The following is a 25,007-nucleotide window of genomic DNA, read 5'->3' as shown; positions in this document are numbered from 1 at the left end:
ACCAAGAAAAGACAGTTTAATTGAATAAAAAACTAAAACTGAATGCTCTGAAATTATAAAGATGAAGCTTGCTCTAAAGAAGAGTTGTGATGGCACCTCCCAACCTCTTTGTAGAGATGGATAACTTGAGAATGGGATATGCATATAATGTTAGACTTTTTCAGCATATTGGTTAATTTGCTGTACTAAGTTTTTCTCTTATAAAGGATTGTTGTCTGGGATGTGGGGGAAAGGATGTAAAAACTATATAAAATTTTACTTTAAAATTTTTAGCAAAAAAGATTCATTCTGGTTATATGCATCCATATTATTTCTTGTTCTCAGTTCACCACAAGTAATCTAAAGATGATAGGTAATTTTTGTTTTATTAAATGTTAGCTTCTCCTGAAGTAAGGATTATATTGTTCTTTGTTGTATCCTCATTGCTGAGCACAGGACCTGGCACAAAATAGGAATTTAATATGTGCTGGATTAATTAATTATGGAATGATATTTTTCAACATCTATGTGCTTTTTTGATAGATTTTTATGTTGATACTTTTTGAAGAATTATTCTAGTATAACTACTGCTTGGTCATGATGGATAATTTTCTTAATGTACTGCATGCTACTAGCTAGTGTTTTTGAATTTATATTTATTATTTAAATTGGTCTGTTTCCATTTAAAATCAACACTACCTTATTAAAAGGAATATATCTTTTCTTTTAAACTCTTACTTCCTATCTTAGTAACAACTCTTAAGATGAAAGGGAAGGGGTAGGCAAATAGGGTTTTGCCCAGGGTCACACAGCTAGGAAAATGTTTGAGGGCAGATTTGAACCTGGGACCTCCTGACTCTAGGCCTATCACTCTGTCCACTGCTGCCCCCCACCCCCAAACACATAACTTTTATCAGAATGAATATATTCTTAATATAATAAGATGAGTATTTTCACAAAATCACACTTTTCATTCTAATAACAGATTTTTCTCGTATTCGTCTTTTTAGATGGAAAAATCATACTTATTCAGTATTAGAGCTGACTGGGATCTTAGATACACTAGATAAACCCTTTCCTTTTTTATAGTACAGTTAGACATTGCACAGAGAGAATGAGTTTCTTCTCTTTCAAAGTTAAGTATCTATGTCAGGTGAGAATAAAATTGGAATAGTCTTTATTTTTATGATGTTATTTATGTATTGTTATTTTTTAATTATTATTTCCTTATTCTTAACAGAACTTGAATTAAATGTTGTTCAGTCATTTTTTTCAGTTGTGCCCAATTCTTCATGATCCCATTTGGGGTTTTCTTGGCAAAGATACAGGAGAGGTTCACCATCTCCAGCTCATTTTATACATGAGGAAACTGATGAGTTGTCCAGGGTCACAGAGCTAATAAGTGTATGAGGCCACATTTAAACTCAGGAGTGTGAGTTTAGGCCCTCTACTGTGCCACCTTGCTGCCCCTCACCTCTTGCAGGAATTGATTCCTCCCCAATTGTTTATTTGCTCTCCACAAGCTGTTGTCTCGATTCCCACCCCTCCCCCACCCCCCACCCCCCCAGCTACCAAAGGCCTGTTTCTGTTTGATCTTTGTTTCCAGGGCCTTTCCAGGGCCTTAAGCAGAGTTAATTCTAAGAAAATAAAGCAAATACTTGGCACATACTCCTCCCCAGAGTACAGTTGTCTTTATGCTTCATTGTTTACCAACTTATTGTTTAGGTGAAGCATAAACTTTTGTTTTCGTTTCCAAAGAATTTACCAAACAAATTAGCCTGTAGTATAGTTGCTTTGTGTTATTATTTTAAATATAAAGTTGCCTTTTTTTTCCTGTGTCCTTTCAAGAGAAAATGTGAGATCTATTTTTGGGTGCTTAGATTTTTGCTTAAAAATGGCAATATTTTGGGTCCTAATTTGCTCTTAACAGATAGCATGGCATAGTGAATAAAGAGCTGACCCCAAAGCTAAAAAAGCCTGACTAGGTTCAAGTCCCATCTCTGACATATACTGTGTTCTTGGGCGAATGGAGTAGCCTTTTCATTCTTTAGGACAGAAATGTCCTAGTGAGGGGCCTGATTAAAATGTTTTTGAGAAATATTTAACAAAAAAAATAACAAAATGCAGATAGTATTACATCTTAACATTTAAGTCACTATGTGGTCTGTAGGAATTCTTATTTGTGAATTAGTGAACCCCATTTTGATTTTACCTTGATACCACTGCTGTAGTCTATTCTCTTAAGACTAGAGTTATAGATATCCATCTCTCTCTCTCTCTCTCTCTCTCTATATATATATATATATATATATATATATATATATACACATACACATACATACATACATATATATATGTAAATGCCAGTGCTGTGGGCATTTCTTCACTTGGAATTTCCTTATATCTGTGAAATCACAGGTCCAGTCCTTAATCCCATTTTACAGTATACATGGGAATTTCGGGAGGGCATTGTGATATAAGTTACATCAGGAATTTCATTTTCAGAGAAATTAACTCTTAAATTTAAAAGAATAGTAATATTTTTTAGACATTTATATTCAAGTAGAGATTTTTTTTTAACATCTATTTGTGAGGTCAGATACCAGATTGAAAATGATTTAGAGTGAAAAGAAAGAAATTGGAGGTTCCTGGTATAGATAAATGACTTAAAGGAATTTCTTATAAAGACTGGAGAGCAAGCAGTGATGGCAAACCTTTTAGAGACCGACTATCCAAACTGCAATCTGCACACATGTGAGCCACCCCCTTACTCTCCAGACAGGGGAGGAAGGAAGCACTCCCATTGGGTTGCTGGGCAGAGGGGCTGTGATGGGAGACATTTCCTCGGGCGCATGGAAAGGGAGAGGGAGCAGCCCCCTCTGGCACGTGCCATAGGTTTACCAACGCAGAAAGAGTATGGTAGAATAGAACACACACTATACAGCAAGTTATCTCACTATGTAGGATTAATCTTTCTTTTTTGATAATACCTTTCTTGAATGATGTCTCTACTGGTTCTTCTTGTACAGAGGTAATCATTGGACATATGTGCTACAGCCTGTTTGTGCCCATCATGCCTTTTGGGTTGTCTGCAACTTTGTGGTGTTGTAAGATTCATAATCATATAGCTTTACTGGGAAAACATGTATTAATGTTGAGTTTTGTGCTTTAGGATTATAGAATTAGCTCTGAAAGAGAACTTGCAAGTTCATCTGGACAGTTTATTTTAGTCGAACAAATGAGAAGCTTGGAATTTAATCCACTTAAAATGGTAACTTAGTAGCAGAACCAGGAAGTCGGACTCTGGTTCTCTGACTAGATCTTTGGCCTTCCTATGTAGTAAAACATCTCATTCTATAGCATTTTAACATTTACAAAAGCACTTCTCTCCTTGTGAGGTAGGTTGTTGAAGAATCATGGTCTCTTTTTTACAAAATGAGATAGTGAAGTCTTTTCTCTTTCACCTTGCTTTTCATAAGACTTGGTTCTGTTCTTTAGGAACAAAAATTCATGTTTCTCAACATGTTCAGTTCCTAGAATACCTGAAGAGGACATGTTAAAAATTTTCTTGAGATTCTGGGATAATTTTATTAGCATTATGAAAACATCTACTGATAATCAGATTAAAATGGAAGTAATCTATCTATTAAACAGTGAGGTAATAATCCATATAGGTTTTGCAGACATAGCTACTACCAGCCTAACTATTGCATTGCAAACTCCATCACATGTTCAATTACCTTTGATCACAAACTCCTTAGGAGGTTCCTGGAAGGGCTGAAGTTATTTTGAACTATTTGGACCCAGTTCCAAAAACAGCAGAATACTTCTGTGCCGTGAGCACTGTAGAGAAGTATGTATACCAAGAGAAGTATGTATACCACAGTTTGTTCATACATTACCTAGTCATTTCATCCACTTTTCTTTTTAAAATTTATTTAGAATATTTTTACATGGTTACACGATTCAGGATTTTTCCTACCCCTCTTCTCTCTTGGAACTGACAAATGATTTTTCTGGGTTATACACGTATCATTGTTCAAAACCTATTTCCATTTTATTTATATTTGCAGTAGAGTGATCATTAAATCAAAACCCCAATCACATCCCCATTGAACCATGTGGTTAATCATATGTTTTTCTAATGCATTTCTGCTCCCATAGTTCATATAAGTCTCTTAGAGTTGTCCTGGGTCATTGCATTGCTGCTAGTAGAGAAATTCATTATGTTCTATTGTGCCACAGTGTATCAGTCTCTGTGTACAATGTTCTCCTGGATCTGCTCCTTTCACTCTGCGTCAATTCCTGGATGTCTTTCCAGTCCACATAGAAATCCTCCAGTTCATTATTCCTTTCAGCACAGTAGTAATCCATCACCATCAGATACCTCAATTTGTTCAGACATTCCCCAATCAATGGATACCCCCACATTTTCCAGTTTTTTGCCACCAAAAGAGCACGTCCATTTTTCTAACAGTTGTTTTCCAATTAAAAAAACAAGCATTATTATAATTTTTTTGTCTACATGAAACCTTTTCCTCTATCATTAATCTGCACACACACACACACACACACACAAATACATTATGCCTACAAATGATTGCTCTGCTGAAAACATTTAGTTTGGTGACTTATTTTGGTTTGTTTTATTTAGGTTCAGAATTTAAAACCAAAATGTAAACACAATGCATATTTTCATATACAGAGCAGAACATACAAAAATTGTATGTTGCTTTTTTTAAAAGTATAAAATTACTTCTGTCACCTTTAAAACTTCCTTGTTTTGTCTGTACTACATTTAAAAAAATTTAGTGACCTCTCCCCACTGCTTCTCCCTCTACAACCTCCCAACTAAAAGCCTTTAGAAAGAAAGGGAGGGAATCCCAAGCCCTTGTGACAAGTAATCATAGTTAAGCAAAAGCAGTCCACACAGTGGCCTTGCCCAAAATGTTGTGTCTCTTTTGGCACTTGGGTCCAACACTCTGATCAGAGGTGGAGTAATATATGGCTTTTCATAGGTTCTCAGGAGACATGGTTGGTTATTGTATTTGTCAGAGGTCAAAGGATTGGGTTTTTTTGTTTTGCTTTTTACAATGTTTTCTTTGTACAAATTATTTCTCTAATTTCCCTCACTTGATTCTGCATTAATCAGTTAATATCCAGGATTCTCTGAAATAATTTCTTTCATCTTTTGTTATGGGGCAGTAATATTTTATTACACTCACATACTCAAATTTGTCTAGCTATTTTCCACTTGTCTAAGAGGTCATCTAAAACATTCTTTTAGATTCTAGTCCTTTAAGAAAAATTTAAAAAGCCTTTTTTATTTTTATTTTTTTTTAATTTTATAGTATTTTATTTGATCATTTCCATGCATTATTCATTAAAGACAAAGATCATTTTCTTTTCCTCCCTCCCACCCCCTGTAGCAGACGCGTGATTCCACTGGGTATCACATGTGTTCTTGATTCTAACCCATTGCCATGTTGTTAGTATTTGCATTAGAGTGTTCGTTTAGAGTCTCTCCTCTGTCATGTCCCCTCAGCCATTGTAGTCAGGCAGTTGCTTTTCCTCGGTGTTTCTACTCCCTCAGTTTGTCCTCTGCTTATGGATAGTGTTTTTTCTCCTAGATCCCTGCAGATTGTTCAGGGACATTATACTGCCACTAATGGAGAAGTCCACTACGTTCAATTATACCACAGTGTATTAGTCTCTGTGTACAATGTTCTCCTGGTTCTGCTCCTCTCGCTCTGCATCACTTCCTGGAGGTCGTTCCAGTCTCCATGGAATTCCTCCACTTTATTATTCCTTAAAAAGCCTTTTAATCTCCACTTTAAGATTAGGAGGGGTTTTTTTTTGTTTGTTTTCATTTGTGATTGATCTCCCTTTCCTTAGTCCCCTTCCCCCTTTAACTTTGTTTTCTGTGAGTTTGATGTATTTCTAAATCAAATTATGTATGTGAGTTCAACCTTCTTGTCTATTTCAATTAAGAGGGCATTTCATCTGGTGTTAGTGCCTCTTACCTCTCCCTTCATGTTAGAATGCTTTTTTTCATATGCCCCAATTATGAGAAATAGTTCTACCTCCTTTCTATGAGTGCATTCCTTTGATCCTTTTTTTTTCTTTCTTCATACAACCCCTGGCTTTTCTAGACTTTGAATGATAGTGTTTTTATTTTTGTATCCCTACTTAACACCATTCTTTTCATCAGAAATGCATGAAAGGCTTCTATTAAATGTCCATTTTATTCCTTCTAACAATATACTTAGCCTTGAATGGTGAGTTATTCTTGGTTGTAATCCTGTCTCTTTTGGAATATTCCAAGTATTCCAAATAGAGTAAATACTGTATATTGGTTCCAAGGCAGAAGAGTGGTAAGAGCTAGGCAATGGGGAGGAGGGGGTGTTAAGTGACTTCTCCAGCTAGGAAGTGTCTGAGGTCAGATTCGGACCTAGGACCTCCTGTCTTTAGGCCTGGCTGTCTACTGAGCTGCCCTTCTCTTGTTTTTTTGTTTGTTTTGTTTATTTGTTTGTTTAGTAGAAGTTACCAGTTCTCCTGTAGCTATAAGTAGTTTCTTGGTACTTTAACTCTTTTTTAGATGCTTACAATCTTTTATTTTATGAGGGATCTTTATAAAAGTGGTTTGAAGGGTGTCTTAATTTCAGTGAATAGTTTCTCTTCTGACTTTAGCAACATTGATTTTGTTCCAATAAAAATCCAAATTTTTTTTAAACCCTTACCTTCCATCTTGGAATCAATACTGTGTATTGGCTCCAAGGCAGAAGAATGGTAAGGGCTAGGCAATGGGGGTCAAGTGACTTGCCCAGGGTCACACAGCTGGGAAGTGTCTGAGGCCAAATTTGAACCTAGGACCTCCCATCTCTAGGACTGGCTCTCAATTCACTGAGCTACTCAGCTGCCCCCTAAAAATCCAATTTTATGCAATTTTTAAAAGTTTGTTTTATCTTTTATGCTTATCTCTAACCTTCAATAAAGGGGGTTAGTCTACATGGTAGTTGATGTCCTTTCTATCCCCAAATCCTTTGGACCTGTGGTATAGTTGAAATACTGGTAGAACCATCTGAAATACTTATTTAATTAAATAAAACAATCTTGGGTAGATGAAAATCCTGGTTTATTAAGATTTTTTGGTTCATTAAGACTTATTCTTTGAGAAATTCCATATGACCTGGAAAGACCTCCAGGAATTGATGCAGAGCGAAAGGAGCAGGACACAGGAGAACATTGTACACAGAGACTGATACACTGTGGCATAATTGAACATAATGAACTTCTCTACTAGCAGCAATGCAATGATCCAGGATAGTCGTGAGGGACTTATGAGAAAGAAGCTATGCACTTCCAGAGAAAGAACTGTGGGAGTAGAAATGCAGAAGAAAACATGATTGATTACGTGGTTTGATGCAGATATGATTGAGGTTTTAATGTTAAAAGATCATTCTACTGCAAATATGAATAACAAGAAATAGGTATTGAACAAGGATACATGTATAACCCAGTGGAACTGCTTGTCAGCCCTGGGGGTTGGGGGAATGGATCATGAATCATGTAGCTATGGGAAAATATTCTAAATAAATAAATAAAAAGGAGATGGAAGACTTGACTTGTTCTGGGGCACTTGAAAAGAGCATGTCATCAGAGCACAGGAGAATGCTGATATTAATTAATCTATATTATATCAAGAAATTTGGATTCCTTGCAAATTCTCTGTGAGAAGTAACTACAACTGGCTTAGCTATTCTAAACAATACAATGACCGAAGACAATTCTACAGGACTCACATAGAAAAATGCTATCTACTTACAGAGAATTCATGAACTAAGTATAGATTGAAGTTTACTTTTTTCAGTTATTTTTCTTGGTTGGGCTCCCTTCCCCACCTTTTTTTGGGGGAGCAGTTGGGCTTATATGGAAACATGTTTTGTATATCTTCACATGTAAAAATGGTATATTGTTTCTCAGTGCGGGGGACAGGAGGGAAGGAGAGACTCGGAAACTCAAATTTTTAAAAAATAAAGCATAAATTAAAGTGATAACTATAGCTCTTTGATTTAGCACCATAAAATGTACAGGCTTAAGTTAAAGACAATGCCAATTCTATGAAAGCTTCTCAATTGAGTGTGTCATTATCTCTGACTCAAAAGTTTATTATAGATAGCAGAAGGCTTTTATTATGAGCACATGCATTGGCTGAACTCTGGCTCTTTCCAGAAAGAAGACTTTGACTTGAAGCTGAAATGGAAAAAAAAAATCTATACAGCTAATAAAAATTTAAAAAGTAAATCACATTGCTTACACATTTATCTGAGGGCACTCTTTGAATAATTTATTAGTTGATCCTATTCTGTGGTAGATTGGTTTGGAGACAATTAACAGATATATATTACTTTTTTCATGACAAAAGTATTTTTGAATAGGTTACTTGGAGCTTAATTTTTAATTGTCTTATTTGCCTTTCATGGGGGATTTTTACCTTTAATGAAACAAGCCACTAATAAGCCTATATATTGTGTTGCACTGTATAGTATTGTACATTGCATATGTACCATATAGAATAGCTTAAGAGAATGTATTTATTCTGACAAAATTTACTATTTAAGTTCCATTTTCTCACTGACATAAAAATCATATCATTTGCATTAATAAAAACATGAAAATGAAAAACAGCATTATTTAGTAGTGGAAAGGATACAGACTGGTATTCGGGGAATGTAGGTTTTATGGAATCAAAGGACTGTCAACTATGGGTGTACATTTTAGGCATTATGTAGACCACACCTTTCTTTTAAAGACATATTAAGAAAAAAATTTGCTCATATTTTTGTCAGAAACTTATTAGACATAGATATAGCTCAAAGTTTTGCTATGAGACAATACTGTAGAACATCATAGTGAATAATGAACATAGTCTGCTTTAGTGATGTGCATGTAAAACATTTGGAGAACTGTTAATAACTAGGGAAACTATGGACTTTAGAGCTTGTTTGTTTATTTATTTGTGTGCTTATTCATTTATTCATTTAATTAATTTAAGCAAGTATAATTTACCTGATTACCAAGAGAAGAAAAATTTGGTTACTAACCATAATCCAAGATCAGGTTGTTTGTTGTGAAAACCCTGTTGTTGAACCAAGAAAGATTAGGAAGAAGATTGAAGTGGGGAGAGAACAGGAAAAAAAACAGGTTTCAGAACTGTGTCAAAGGAAGCCTGTACTGTAACATTTTCTATGCTCTGTTACTTGTTGGGTAGATTGTTTGGCCTGAGAGGCTGGACTGCTCTCTATTGCCACCTGCTGCTGAGAAAAATAAGGAGAAAGAGAAACTAGCCCCTCCTGTTTGTTGAAGACTAAGGGGCCAAGAATCCAGGAGTGCGCCTCTAAGGGGCAGAGTTGCAAAGGCTTTTGCTAAGTCTAAGGTAAAGTCTGTTACTTTTTCCTAAAAGAAAAGTAGAAAAGTGAAAGTAGAAAAGATGACTATTGTTAGGGAGTAATTTCAGCTAAAAAGAGAAAGATATCTGACTGGATTGTATGCCCAGTGAGGGACACATTAGTCTAGGGTTTCAACACAGAAGCAATGCCCAGTGAGGGACATTTGTGGATGAAATTTCCTGCGACAGGAAGAGAGTTTTGAAGGCTATTGTTCAAGAGTTGTAAGTTTCCCTAGCTAGTGTGTTCCCTGTTTGTGCATTTATTAACCCGGAGCTTCCATATATACCTACTCTCCCCACTAATAGTGTTCACATAGTGAGAAAGTATAATGAAGGGTTATTGGTTGAATTTTATGTAATTATTATACATTTACTTTGCATTTCTAATAAACTGATTGGTTAAGTTTAATCAAGAATTAGTAGAGAGACAACTAGGAGGCTCAGTAGATAGAGAGCTAGGCCTAGAGATGGAAGGTCCTAGGTTCAAATACAACTGCAGACACTTTCTAGCTGTATGACCCTGGCAAAAATAGTTGCCTATCCCTTATCATTCTTCTGCCTTGGAAATAGTGGTTCATTTACAAATGGGAAATATATCAATGAGTCCTCAGGAGCTATAGTGTTGTTGAGAGTAACCACCAACAAATATCCTAGGGTTCCCTCAGGACTTTGAGAATTAGAGTAGTAGCTATTTGGTCATCACCCACTGGGAACCACCTAGCCCTGACAAACTGAGTTTAGGTAGAATGAGCAAACCAGCTCCAAGCCCTAGAAGGAATGGGAAGAGTTGTGGACCAGTACCATTCCCAAGTTACATACAGAATATTTTTTCTTTTTTTAAATTGGACGGGTGATTTCATTGGTGTAAATTGCTCTTGGTGAGGAATTTCTACCAAAGTAGATGGTATAGGCCAGTGTTGGCAAAGTATTGGCATGTGCGCTGGGCCAACATGGGTTGCTGCTCCATTCTCCCCCTTCCCAATGCTTGAGGACATTTTTTCTCAATACCCCCTGCCACCACTCCCCCCCACCCTCACCCCAGCAGTACAAAGTGAGCACTTCCTCTCTCTGCAGTAATGCAGGGGGCTCACAGGCAGCTTGAAGTTGCAGTTTGGGCATATGAACTCGAAAATATTTGCCAATGCTGGTGTAGGTTATGTACTAAGATAGTAACAAGTTTTAGAAGCAAATAGTACCTGTGTGGCTCCGACTCCAGGAAGGGTGTAGGTAGAGTGGCAGTAATAATTATTAATTTCTTTTTAATAATAAACAGTACTCACTCCACCATACATTGTACTAAATGCTGTTGGAGACATGGTAGAGAAAGGCCTATATGGAGAGTCAGGTTCCATCTAGAGAGAAATGAAGAGAGAATAAGACAAATAGACCCTTTTTCTTAAAATGGAAGTTCTGGGAGGAACAATTAGCCAATCAGAGGAAGTTGGACTAGATAAGCCTCTTCTAGTTCTAAATCTGTAATCCTTGGACCTAGCTCATTACCTTCTCAGATGATTTATCTCTGATTATATTTTACTCCTTTCATTGTTTTTGGTAATGTGTTTATTCAGTTTCCAAAATGTCTTTTAGTTATTACTCTTTGGGTGACCCACAATTTGAACACAATGGAAATTGTGGTATATAATTTTTCCTAATAGTGATAGCAACAGAATAATATATATTTTTTAAAGCTTTCACTCTAGGAAGAAGTTTGAAGTAATGAAAACAGCTGAGCTGTTTCCCAGGTAGAACTAATCTTACTAGTTCTCCTGGCATCCATTGTGTATACGTGTGTGTATCTTGAACATGCTGTATATTTATGTATTTAAAATGTATATTTGATGGAGGAAATGTGCTAGCTTAACAAATCTGCCTTTTTTTTGCTTTAAATAAATTTATTCAATTTGGCCTTTCATTTCTGATTTATAGAACTAGTAGATTTATTAGAAATTTAAGTGTTGACTTGTCACATAGTAAAAATATTCAATATATGTTTGTTTTTTTAAACCTATATCTTCTTTCTTAGAATTAATACTATGTATTGATTCCAAGGCAGAAGAACAGTAAGGGCTAGGCAAAGGGGGTTAAGTGACTTCCAGGGTCACATAGCTAGGATGTGTCAGAGGCCAGATTTGAACCTAGGACCTCCCATCTCTAGGCCTGGCTTTCAATCCACTGAGCCATCCAGCTGCCCTCTTACTATATGTTTGAAGGGATATTCCAAACCTTCTTTTTCATGATTATTTGTCTTCTTAACTAGCATTGAAGCTTATCAAGGGAATTTTCTTTTGTATACTTCCTTTGCAAGGATTATGTATTGATTTTCTTTTGTATCTAGTATATTTAGTAAAGCTTTGTAACTTATTCAAAATTAGGTAGGAAATTATGTTAGGCAACTCAAAGTTTTATGTTAGGCAAACTCAGAAGTTTACTTGAATTCTTTGTATTTCTTATTCGTGTGTTTAAGTCTCTGTGAAAATAAGTTGGGACCTAAAGGTTAAACTTTTTTTTACATTATTTTTTTTTTATTTGGTCAATTTCACACATTATTCCTTGGATACAGAAATCATTTTCTTTTCCTCCCTCCCCTCCCCTTGTCCCTCCCATAGCCGACGCACAATTCCACTGGGTATTACATGTGTCCTTGATCAAAACCCATTTCCATGTTGGTATTTGCACTAGGATGTTCATTTAGAGTCCACATCCCCAACCATATCCCCTCGACCCCTGTAGTCAAGCAGTTGCTTTTCTTCAGTGTTTTTACTCCCAAAGTTTTTCCTCTGAATGTAGATAGTGTTCCTATAGATCCCTCCGGGTTGTTTAGGATCATTCCACTAATGGAGAAAAGTCCATTAGATTCGATTGTACCACAGTGTATCAGTCTCTGTGTACAGTTTTCTCCTGGTTCTGCTCCTCTCACTCTGCATCAACTCCTGGCGGTCGTTCCAGTCTCCATGGAATTCCTCCACTTTATTATTCCTTTGAGCAAAATAGTATTCCATCACCAACATATACCACAATTTGCTCAGCCATTCCCCAATTGAAGGGCATCCCCTCGTTTTCCAGTTTTTGGCCACCACAAAGAGCGCAGCTATGGATATTCTTGTACAAGTCTTTTTCCTTATTATCTCTTTGGGGTACAAGCCCAGCAGTGCTATGGCTGGGTCAAAAGGTAGACAGTCTTTTAGTGCCCTTTGGGCATAGTTTCAAATTGCCCTCCAGAATGTTTGGATCAATTCACAACTCTACCAGCAATGCATTAATGTCCTGACTTTGCCACATCCCCTCCAGCATTCCATTCTTTCCCTTCCAAAACTAAAGGTTAAGCTTTTGAATCTTAGCTCAACCTCCCCAAAGAAACTATGTTCAAATTTAGTAATTCAGACTGATATGTCTGTGTTTCCATTTGGTAGCCAAGTGTTGCAGGACCTAGAATCAAGCTTTGTATTCATATGTGGCTTCAAAATACTGGCACTCTAATCAAGTCACTTAACTCTCTGTGCCTCAGTTTCTTCATCTATAAAATGAAGATAATAAAAACCACTTATGTCTGAATGTTCTTTTTTATTTATTTTTTATTTTTTTATTTTTTATAAACCCTTACCTTCTGTCTTGGAGTCAATACTGTGTGTTGGCTCCAAGGCAGAAGAGTGGTAAGGGCTAGGCAATGGGGGTCAAGTGACTTGCCCAGGGTCACACAGCTGGGAAGTGTCTGAGGCCAGATTTGAACCTAGGACCTCCCGTCTCTAGGCCTGACTCTTAATCCACTGAGCTATCCAGCTGCCCCCTGAATGTTCTTTTGAGGAGCCTTCAAGCATGATATAAATGCCACTATTATTATTGTTTTTATTTCAACTCCTCTCTTCAGCTTATTATAAGGTCTGTGACCTTAGACAAATCATAGAATCTCTTTCCTCAGTTTCCTTGTCTGTAAAATTAAGAGAGTTGAATCATATGGACCTCTAAGGTCCCTTACAATTCTAAATCAGTGACAAAGATGGTCATCATTGGTATAATGTTTAGGATTTTAAAAAAAATTTATGCCTTTTATTTTTTGCATCTCATTCATTATCTGAGTCAGTTCTCCTTTCTCCTACTCAACACACCCTCTCATCTAACAGAGAGAGGAAAAAGGCAGTGAAACGGCCTTTTAAGTCAACACAGAGCACAAGTAGAATTATCGTCTAAATTTATCAACTCTTCAAGGGCAAGGACTTTGTATTTATTAATCTGTGTGGTATGTTTTTGGACAGTTGGGAGAGTCATGCACCCCCACAGATCTCTATCCTTAAACCTTTTTTTCTTCACTATGCCTTTTTACAATAGTACAGTGGGAAAAGTCATGATTGGGAGGGAGATGACCTCAATTCAAATCCTTTAGCAAGTAAATGACTATCTCTAAACCTTAGTTTCTTCATTTGTAAAAAGGAGATGGACTAGATGGTTCTAAGGCCCTTTCTACCTCTAAAGCATTGATACTTTACATTACATTAAATGGTCCATCCTTCTCCTTCTCCACTCATAGATTCCAGTATATCTTGTATTTCCATTCTCACCCCAAAGTACATATGCTCATTATAACCTACCAGATTGCATTTAAAATAGCCTCTTAAGAGTTCTTTTTTAGGTTGTGTGGCTTCCCTCCTTGTTTCTAATTCTTTCTAATCTCACACTTTAAATTAATCTGCATGCATATATCTAGTCACTTGATTAGAATCCTTCAGGATCTCCCAATTGCATACCACATAAAGTTCAAAAGACATGCCAGGTCCTGTTTCTTCTTCCTATTTCCTTTGTTTCCAGCCTTTTCTCACACTATACTCCCTCTGGCTAAATTGACTATTTGCTTCATCCCGAAATATGTCTTGTATTTTCTCACCTCTTTATTTTGGCTCATTCAGTTTTCCAGGTTTGGAATCCTCTTTTCTGGAATGTTTATTGAATAAATGGTAGATGATTCCATTTTCCCAGTTGATAAAATTCAAATAAGGGTAGAAATGAGGATTGAAACTAGATTTCAGTTTGTTTGTTTTAAAAAAAAAGCATGTATTAAGTTTGACATGGTAGTAATAATTGCCATTTTTGTTTCATTTACTGAACTTCTGGGTGTTTTTTAGTATTTCATCAATCCCACCTTCTCTCCCTTATTGGAAGTTTTCCCTTGTAACAAGTCATCACTTAAAACAAATTAACATGTTACTGTTACTGTATCTGAAAACCTGTCTCGTGTGTGTGTGTGTGTGTGTGTGTGTGTGTGTGTGTGTGTGTGTGTGTGTGTGTTTTATACATGTAACCATATACATATATTATCACAAATCTACTCTGTCAGTTATTCTAAGTATATTACAGATATCTTACTTAATCCTCACAATAATTCTGAGAATTAGTTGCTGTTGAACTCATTTTATAGTTAAGAAAACTGAAGCAAACAGAGGTTTGATGACTTGTCTAGAATCTCACAGCTGGTAAGTGACTGAGTCTGAATTTGAAATCAGGTCTTCTTGACTCCAGACCCAGAGCACTTTATACCATTCACCACCTGGCTATCTTTATCAGGAGGCTCTGCAATGGCTTTTGAAGCTTGGTGCAATCAGTATATTCTCTTTGACATGACAAACATATAGAGGATCATTGACAAAGAAACTTCTACTTGTGCCTCCTCCTCCACCACAGTGATGTATATGAATATTTTTGGGGAAATTATCTCCTTGTTCTATGCTTCACCAGATGTTTGTTGAAAGAAGGTCATTGGACAGGGCTATTTCTGTTGTTACATCTTCTCAGAACTCCTGAATGATCTTGATACTATATGTGGATTGGAGCTAACTTTTGTAAAAAAGCCCAGATATGATTAAGTTGAATAGTTTTTTTCATAGTCAATAAAAAATAAACAATGAGATCTTATTCTCTACGTCTTTTGGTTCATTGTGAGAAGATAAAGATGTAGTCCATTTTTAACCCTCCACTACTTCTCTTGTGCATCATGTTTATTTTTTATTCAGATATTTCATTTTCCCAATTATACACAATAGCAATTTTATTTATTTTTATACGACAGTGTTTATTTTGCCCAACATTTTCTTTTTCTTTTCTTTTTTTAATTTCCTTTTTTAATTAAATTAATTAGACTATTTTCCCGTGGCTACATGATTCCTTTTCTTTCCTCTCCTCTCTTCGTCCCCCCTCCCATAGCCAGAGCACCATTCAGTTGGGTTTTACAAGTGTCATTGATCAAAACCTATTTCCATATTAGTAACAACAATTTTAAACATAAATTTTCCATATCCAAATTGTCTGTCTCTCTCCTTTTCCTCCCTCCTCTTGGAGATGGGTAAGCAATTTGATCAGGGTTATAAATGTATTATCAGTGCATCATGATTATAATCTCTGATCATCACTTTTTCTTGTTACTATATAACCAAGTATCTTATTCCCTTCTCTAATTTGCTAAGAATGTAACCTTTTGTTTTTAAGTAAGGTATCCATTTGCATCTTTCTGTGATACCTATCTATATCTATTCTTATACCTAATTCCTTTTATATTGCTTTGCAGTTTTTTCAGTAGTTTTTGTCAATTTAAGAACATCTTTCTCCAGTAGTTAAACTTGGAGGTTTGTTGAACAATGTGCTACTGTATTGAGTTTTTGTTTTGATTTCTTTTTGTTTACGTAGGCCCTTCTACTGATCAACGTTTCTCATTTTTAAGTAGTAATACAGTTTTGATGATTAGTAATTTCTTCATAGTTTGGTATTATTAGTAACCTCCTATATCTGTTTCTTCCTTATTTCCCATCACTACTATAAATATGTCCTTATTACCTCCTATTTGCATTCTAACCCCAAAGTCTACCCATGTTGAACTCTTTTACCTGCAAATGATCTTCATGACTTAGATTGATATTTAATATATTAGTGGTATTAGTTATAGTAGCTTATGTGTTATTAGATAAATATTCATTTTCTAGGATGTAGACTAGGAAAATATACAACTCTGAAAAATAAAAATATGAAACTATTTTAGCTTTCATCTTTGATGTTAGAATTTATCTTAAAAAAAAAAAAACAGGGGCAGCTGGGTAGCTCAGTGGATTGAAAGCCAGGCCTAGAGACAGGAGGTCCTGGGTTCAAATCTGACCTCAGATGCTTCCCAGCTGTGTGACCCTGGGCAAGTCACCCCCCCCCCCCCCCGTGGCCCCCCTCCCCTCCCCGTTTTCTAGCCCTTACCACTCTTTTGCCTTGGAACCAATAAACAGTATTTATTCCAAGATAGAAGGTAAGGGTTTAAAAAAAAAAAATTTCAGTGGATAGTATAACAGAATTCTATTCCAAACTTTACTATTAAATTTGGATGTTTTGCTAAGTGTCCCCAGGGTCTATTTCCTTAAATTATGTGGTTAAAAAGGATGATCTATTGAGTGTCTCTTCAGTATTCTATGATTTTATGAAGGTACAAATATATGATCAAGTTCAGGCATGTGTAAACATGGTATAAAATACATAGACAAAATCCAGATTTCTAAGGAAGAAGATGGAATTTGTTGTTGGAATTTAAAAATACAGAACTGAAACAAATTTGAAACTCAGTATAATATTTTTTTTTCTCTCTTTTCCAGGTTATATTTCACACTATGTGCTGACTGTATTTACAGAAGATATTTAAAAAACAAACAAACTTTTTTTTTTTGAAAGATTTTGATTCCAGTGGAATCTGTGCTTTAGATTTTTTGTGTTGTGAATTGTAACTACTTAAGCAATGCCTGTACAAGCTCCGCAATGGACGGATTTCCTCTCCTGCCCAATTTGCACTCAGACATTCGACGAAACGATCCGAAAGCCTATCAGCCTAGGCTGTGGCCACACTGTCTGCAAGATGTGCCTGAACAAGCTTCACCGCAAGGCGTGCCCCTTTGACCAGACCACTATTAACACCGACATCGAGCTCCTGCCTGTGAACTCAGCCTTGCTGCAATTAGTGGGTGCTCAGGTAAAAAGAGCCATTCATTGTTGTGGCATCCATTTCTTTTGGTGTGTTTTAAGGAAAAACTAATGAATAAAAATAAACGTGAACAGGCACAATTAAATTATGTAATGTACATATGCTCTCATTTGAAGGATTAATCTTTAAAATTAAGGTTGAAGTATCCTAGTGTTAATCTTCATAGAGTAGCAACTACACGCTGTAGAGTCCTTCTTCAGAGGTCAATCTCGGTCACTAAGATCACCAAGTCAGACCTAAAATGGACAGAGTTGCAATGCACTTGATGTAGTAGGAGAGTCGGTTGAATATAGGATAAAGTAATCAGAAGCAACAGCAACTGGTTGGGTTACAGAAAAGGAAAGAATGCCCAGGAATCTTCTGCTTACAGTAAACTGCAAACCTCAGTTAGCAGCAGTTGAGTCTCCTGGTAGACTTGGAGTCAGGAGCAATTGGGTTCACTTCCAATCTCAGATAGGAGCTGTGTGACCTCTGAATCTATTTATTTACTCATCATCAAAGAAAATTTCATAAAAGGAACAACATTTGAATTGACTCTTGAATGAATGTTATAAACTAAAAAATATGAGTTAAAATAAAGGATATTTCATAAAGAAAGAACAGTATGAACCAAAAGACAGGCAGAGAAAAGTAGAGGGCTTATTTGGAGAAGGAAATGAGAGGCTGAAGTCAAAAAAAGAAACATTTTTTAAAAGCTATTAACTTATTTACAAGGCATGCTGTCAAGTAATAGCAATTCTAGGACAAACACAATGGTTGCTATCCTTATGGATGTACACTTTGGAGAGGAAAAGTGTTACCTCAGAGAAATAAAAACAAGGCATATCCAACTACAGTGAGTAGTTTTAGAAGGAAACATAAAAAAATGAAATATTTATGGGAAAGATTACACTGGAAGAGTTAGTTTTAAGAATAATAGAACCTCTCCAAAGGACAAATGCTAGTATGAAAAGAAAACTCTAAAAGAACATATTACCTCAAGAATATAAATTCTTATTCTTAAAGTGTCTATATAGCTCTGTATTTTTCACCACAACTTCCACATAATGCATGCTTGATAAGTATTAATTATTACTTGGATAAATGTTACACAAGAGATGTCCTTTTTATCTTTTTTGTTTTAAACAAATTAGCATTATCAGTGTTTAGCAGAGTTATTTCTCCATGGAAGCAGGTGAGTGTTAGCAACAACATCAGCAAGGCTCAGATTAGAGTCTGATGTTCTTGAAAGTAGAATAGCAGTACTAGAGCTCTTGTTCTCTGGGCTTTCTGATGGGGAGAGGTTGAAGGGGCAAGGGAAAAGAAGAGAACAAACATTGGTTAAGTGCCTGCTATGTTCCATGCACTATGTGAAGCCCTCTACAAATAGATATCTATTTAAAATATAGATGCTGGAGGAATATTCAGTAAAATAATTGACATGAAAACAATGTATAAATAAGATAGATACAGGATAAATTGCAGATGATCACCAGCATTAAAGAGCATTGGAAAATACTAATTGTAAAAGGTAGGGCTTTAACATGGATTTGAAGAAAACCAGGAGACAGATATGAGAATGTTAGTCATTAGAGATAATCTGTGGGAAATGCATGGAGTTGGGAGATGGAATGTTTCATTGCAATCAGTAGAAAAAAATAGTGGCAGGAGGCCAAGTCAATGGTACAAGTACATGGGGATGGAGTGTAGTAAACTGTAGAAAGACTGGAAAAATAAAAAGGGACCAGATACAAAGGGTTTTGAATGCCAGAGGAGAAAAGGAAATGAATCTGAGAGGTGTTATAAAAGGTAAAATAGACCTTGGCAACAGATTGGATATAGGGGTGAAAGAATAGATTCAAGGACAGCCTAGTTGACTGGGAAGAATGGTAGTGCCTTCCATAGTAATAGGGAAGATAGGAAGAGAGAAAGGTTTCAGGGAAGGATTATGAGTTTAGTTTTGGACAGGTTGAGTTTTAAGATTTCTGTGGAGATGACCCCTAGATAGTAGGTTTGTGCCAGGTTATCCCTCAGGATTTAGTTATTTATGATGTTTAATGTGAAAGATAGGTGGCTAATGTTTGCATTGAATAATTTTTTAATAAGGAATATGACCTTGGAATTCAGAATGGATTTATGAGGAAAGCACTAAGCCTTGTATTTTTTTAATTTTTTTAATTTAACCATACAGGTGGGAGGGAGGAAGGGAATGAAAATTTACATATGCCAGAGACTTTACTAAGGCCTTTACAAATACTATGTCATTAGATATTCACCACAACCCTGGGAGGTAGGTGCTATTGTTAACCTTACTGTACAGTTGATGAAACTGAGGCAAACACCAGTGAAGTAATTTGCCTAAGTTCACAAAGCTAGTGTTTCAGGTTGAATTTAAACTCAGATCTTCTGACACTAGATCTAGTGGTCTGTATCTGAATATAGAGCACTGTGCAAATAATTATTAAAATGTTGACAATAAAATAAAATTTAGGAAGTGGACAAATATAAAAAAGTAGGCTTACACCTTTGTAAAACACTTTAATGACTACTTGACATCTTTGCTATTTAAGTGTAACAAACATTCCTTTTCACTTCCTCTAAACTTTTAGAAGTGTAATGTGTAAGAGAAGCTAGAGTTTCATTTAAGTGCTGAGAAAGTATGTGAGATTTAATTTCTGATAATTCTTTGTTTCCATTTGAAACACTAGGACTCTACATATTAATGTCATAAAGTTAGTCATTAAAATAATATTTCTCCCTTTTCCTTTTTTTCCAAGTTTTTCTCCACATTTAACTATGGTAACCTTATTATGATTTTTAAAATTTTTACATTTTGGAATTAAAATCTCTTTTGAAGTGACTATGCCCTAAACTCCATGCATGGATCTTTTAGGTGAGGATATAGTAGTAGTATATGTATTTTAAGTGTTGTTTTTAGAAAAAAAGTTCTTTTGTTCCTCAAAGATGTCTCCCTTATTTCCATAGTATTGGATGGGAGAAAGGCAAACAAAATTGTGCATATCTGACATTACAAAAGACACTGGGATGAAAGAGAATTTTATTTACAGGTCTCTTTTGGGCCCAAGCTTTAAGAATAAAACAAACATTTCTGTCTCACCCCCTTTCACCAATATACTTATTTATTTTAAACCCTTATTTTCCATCTTGGAATCAATATTGGTTCCCTGGCAGAAGAGCAATAAGGGCTAGGCAATTGGAGTTAAGCTAGGATGTGTCTGAATCCAGATTCAAATCCAGAACCTCCTGTCTCTAGGCCTGGCTCTCAATCCACCGAGCCATCTAGCTGTCCCCCATTAATATATTTATATTTCTTCTTGGGCACACTTGTAGTCAAAGGAACACTTATTCATTGAACTTAAGGGCCTACTAAGTATCAAGCAGTATGCGAGGCTTTGGAATATACAGTTGTAAAGAAGCACACAATTCTGCTGTCAAGAAATTTATGTTCTAGTGGGGTGAATTTGTAAATACCTTCAGAATTAATAGAAAGGGAGCGGCTGGATAGCTCAGTGGATTGAGAGCCAAGCCTAGAGACGGGAGGTCCTAGGTTCAAATCTGGCCTCAGACACTTCCCAGCTGTGTGACCCTGGGCAAGTCACTTGACCCCCATTGCCTAGCCCTTACCACTCTTCTGCCTTGGAGCCAACACACAGTATTGACTCCAAGACAGAAGGTAGGGGTTTAAAAAAAAAAGAATTAATAGAAAAAGAATAAATACATTATAGTTCTAGAGAGAATGCTAGCCATGAGTTGGGAGTGTGGAAGGGTTGGAATCAGGAAAGGTTACAAGTAGAGAAGGCAGTGTTTGAAGTGTGTTTTCAAGCAAAAGTGGAATTCCATGAAGAGAAGGTGAGAAGCAGTTGGGAACCACTAGATTTTATTTCATAGGGAAGTGACATGGTCAGACTTGAACTTGAGGAAAAATCATTTTGGATTTGGTATAGAGAAAGCAATGGAAAAGAACACTTATTTGGAAGTCTGAAGTCCTGGCTTTTAGTCTCATCTCAGTTACCATGTCCCTCTGGACAAGTCACTTTTATAACCTTTTTAGGTCTCATGGTCTTCACCTTGAAATAAGGTACCTAGATCATCTCTAAAGTATTTTTACAATTAATTTTAAATCGCCCTAGAAATATCAAGCTAAATATTTATAATACAAATAAAAGAATAAATTATTTACTAAGCTCTACTTGTGGGTAGAGCACTAGGAATACTATGGAGAATAGAAAAAATTTATAACATGATGAGGATCATGTTAGGAGTTAGAATTTGGGGAAACTGAGGCAGGTAGAAATTAGTTTCTCTCTGCAAGGAGTATTATATTTTTATGAGGTTTATTAAAGGTTGAGAATTTAAGAAAATACAAGTAAGAAAGGCACGTGCCAGGTGGGCCAAGAGGCCCAGTTCAATTTCACTCACATCATGAGACGCGACGCGTCTGCTTGCCAGTGGAGACAGGAAGAGAAGAGACCCCGCCTATGGTGGAGACCCTTTATATCATAATTTGATCTCAGCCCAGGTGAGAATTCAGTGAGATTACAAAGCATTCTGGGGAAGTGGAGCAAGGACTTCTGGGGATTGAAGTCCTGGATTCAAGTCTCCATTTTTACAATAAGGTATCAATGAGGACCTTAAAATGAAATAAGGTTATAGAGATATGGTGATGTCAGATTGTGAAGTATCATGGAAGCTAACTATGTAAAAGAATTTAAATTCTAATAATAGATATTTGAGCACCACTGAAAATTTTGAGCAGAGGAGTGACACAATTAGCTGTGTATATAAGAAAAGATTTTATTGAAAGACAGGATTGATTAGAAGAGAGAATGGAAGTTGCAAGACCTTGTAAGGAGGCTATTGTAATCCAGATTGGTAGTAATGAGGTTCTACCCTAGTATGATGGCTCTGGGAATCAAGAGAAAAGCTTAGATTGCGAGATGTTGTGGAGGACTTGAAATGATGAAAATTTGGTAATTGAATTTAAGGAACAAGAAAGATGTAAAAAGTCTGATAATCCTAAGTTATTAAAAAGTAGAAGGCCTTATGATTGATAGTGCAATACACAGGAACAATAAAATCTCTAGGAAAAGTAGTGATATAGTAAAATAGAGCTATTGTATAAAAGTTATTGTCATGTTTTGGCAGTTTTATATGGATATAATGTTTTATATTGAAGTGATTTTTAGAAAGTTTTATTCAGTATGTGAGTGGAATTTCAGAATTTCTGTAGTTGTCTTAGATTTAAAACTTCTAAATCTTCTCACCTTTTCATGTTCTACAGAGATGGATGAGAAAGCATTTATTAACCACATAATACACATTGAACACTGCAAAGTATTGGGGATAGAAATACAAAAGTGAGGCATTACCTACTCTCAAAGAACATAGATACTAATGATAAAGATAGAGGTGGTCAGGAAATCATGTTTCTGTTTAGGGAGTCAAAGGGTTGGTGGATATACAATGGGACAGTTGATTTGATAAACTTATTTCAGAGGCACGGGTAGCATATCACTACTTTTTTCTTCTTTTTATATCACCACTTTTAAAAAATATTTTAAACCCTTCCCTCCCACCTTAGAATCAATATTATGTATTGGTTCCAAGGCAGAAGAGTGGTTAGGGCTAGGAGGGTAGAGTAACTTGTTCAGGGTCACACAGCTAGCAAGTAGCTGAGGTCAGTTTTGAACCCAGAACCTCCTGTCTCTAGGCCTGACTCTCAATCCACTGAGCTACCTAGCTGCCCCTAATATCACTACTTTTAAGAAGACTGATGATATACATCTAAAATAGCAAGCTAATCTATGTAGGTGGCATGGGAATATTTATTAAGGTAACATGTCTTTTTTGATGTGCAGGTTCCTGAGCAACAGCCCATTACTTTATGTAGTGGGGTAGAAGATACAAAACATTATGAGGAAGCAAAGAAATGTGTAGAAGAATTAGCATTGTATCTGAAACCACTCAGCAGTGCTAGAGGTAAGTCTTCTACAGTTAGTCAAATTCGTCTTAAATGGAAAGCAAAATGAATAGGAACTATCTTCATTTTCCAAATGATTTTAGTAAAAGTCTTTAAAGTGATGATCTCCTTTTGACCTTATTTTATAAACTGAAATGAATTGCACTAATAATTTTTTGAAAACATTAGTAACCATGGATTTATCATTTCAATACTTTAGAGGCCTTTTTTTGGATTCTGGCCATCATCTAGTGTGTTCACTAACTAGTTTTGTGTGAGGCAAACCATTACACTTTTAGATGTCTTTCTTGATGTCAAACTGAAAACTTCTATTCTATAGCTTCTCTCCATTCCTCTTTATACTGTGAGGCCAAGCAGCCTAGGTAGATGATGCCATATACTATATGGAACACTGGGCCTGAAGTAGGGAAGACCTCAGTTCAAATATGGCCTCAGATAAATGCTTAGGAGGTGTGTGGCCCTGGACACTTAAAATCTGTTTGCCTCCACTTCCTTAATTATAAGAATAGATTGGAGAATGGCTAATCTGAGCTATAAGAAAAGATGACTATTAAAAATTCAAAGAAACATGGGAATATTCATAGGAACTGATAATACATGCAGTATTCCACAATCATAGTCTTCTGTTTCTACCAGGGTGGAGAGGAACATTTTCATATCTTTTCTGCAGGACAAAGCTTGGTACTAACATTTGCACAGGGTTAAGTTGCATGTTTTTTGTTGTTTGTTTGTTTTTTCCATTGACAACACTGCAGTCATTCCAGTAAATCTTTGCATATTTCTTTAAATTCTTCCTATTTCTCTTTATGGCTCAGTAATGCTCCCTTATTTCTGTACCACAAGATTATATTCATATATAATCATTGTTTAACCATCCTTCAGTTATTGAACATCTACTGTGTTTCTAGTTGTTTTTAATACTATAGTGTAGCAACAAAGATATTTTCCAAACTCTCCAAAAGTATTTTTATATATTTAAACCACTTTTTCTATAACATCCTTAGGTGAGTACTTTTAAAAAATGGACATTTTCATAGACATACCTGAAATTATGACTCTTTATTATGTGTATAATATTCTATGCGTGATATATATATATATATATATATATATATATATATATATAAATTTAAAAATTATGCATATAATTCTTAAATTTCATATCCAGCCTACTTGTCTGAGATTCATTCTGACTTCTTTTCTTGTAGGCATTTAAAAAAAAATGCTTTGCTGATCTTCTTCAAACTCTTCCTCCCTCTCCCTCAAAATGGAAAAACAGGAAAAATAAAGCTCACAAAGAGCCTTTAAAAGAATAAAAATAAAAACAACTTTAAGTTGAGTAAAGCAAATGTCCATTTTTGCATATCCAAAAATTTTATGCTATTTTTAATCTTGTGTTCATCATCTTTCTTTTGGTTCATTATCAGTCCCATGAAAAAGTTTGCTACTATGAAAAATAACTTATATACGTATTTTTATACTTACGGTTTCTTTTCCTTTTTTATCTTTTTATGATAAAGGCCTAATCTAATAGTTGTATCGAAGAGTTGCAATATACTATTTAGTGGCTTTTGACAATGTCTTAGGATATAGATCTAACTCTTATC

The 25,007-nt window shown here is 35.7% G+C and overlaps 1 protein-coding gene across 3 annotated transcripts in view; it reads left to right on the top strand.

The window, feature by feature from the left end:
- The window catches only part of RC3H1 (ring finger and CCCH-type domains 1), an 84,034-nt gene that overhangs the window by 10,141 nt on the left and 48,886 nt on the right, over window positions 1–25,007 (top strand). For all 3 annotated transcript variants that reach the window (XM_056815566.1, XM_056815567.1, XM_056815565.1), the window contains exons 2-3: window positions 17,038–17,408; window positions 23,279–23,399. In XM_056815566.1, coding sequence (XP_056671544.1) covers window positions 17,178–17,408; window positions 23,279–23,399 — 352 coding nt within the window. In that variant the 5' untranslated portion in view covers window positions 17,038–17,177. The remainder of the gene's footprint in view (window positions 1–17,037; window positions 17,409–23,278; window positions 23,400–25,007) is intronic.

The sequence above is a fragment of the Monodelphis domestica genome, chromosome 2 (assembly GCF_027887165.1).
Source record: "Monodelphis domestica isolate mMonDom1 chromosome 2, mMonDom1.pri, whole genome shotgun sequence".
NCBI classification, from domain to species: domain Eukaryota; kingdom Metazoa; phylum Chordata; class Mammalia; order Didelphimorphia; family Didelphidae; genus Monodelphis; species Monodelphis domestica.
Note: the sequence above shows the minus strand (reverse complement) of the source record. Positions and strands in the feature narration are given on the sequence as shown.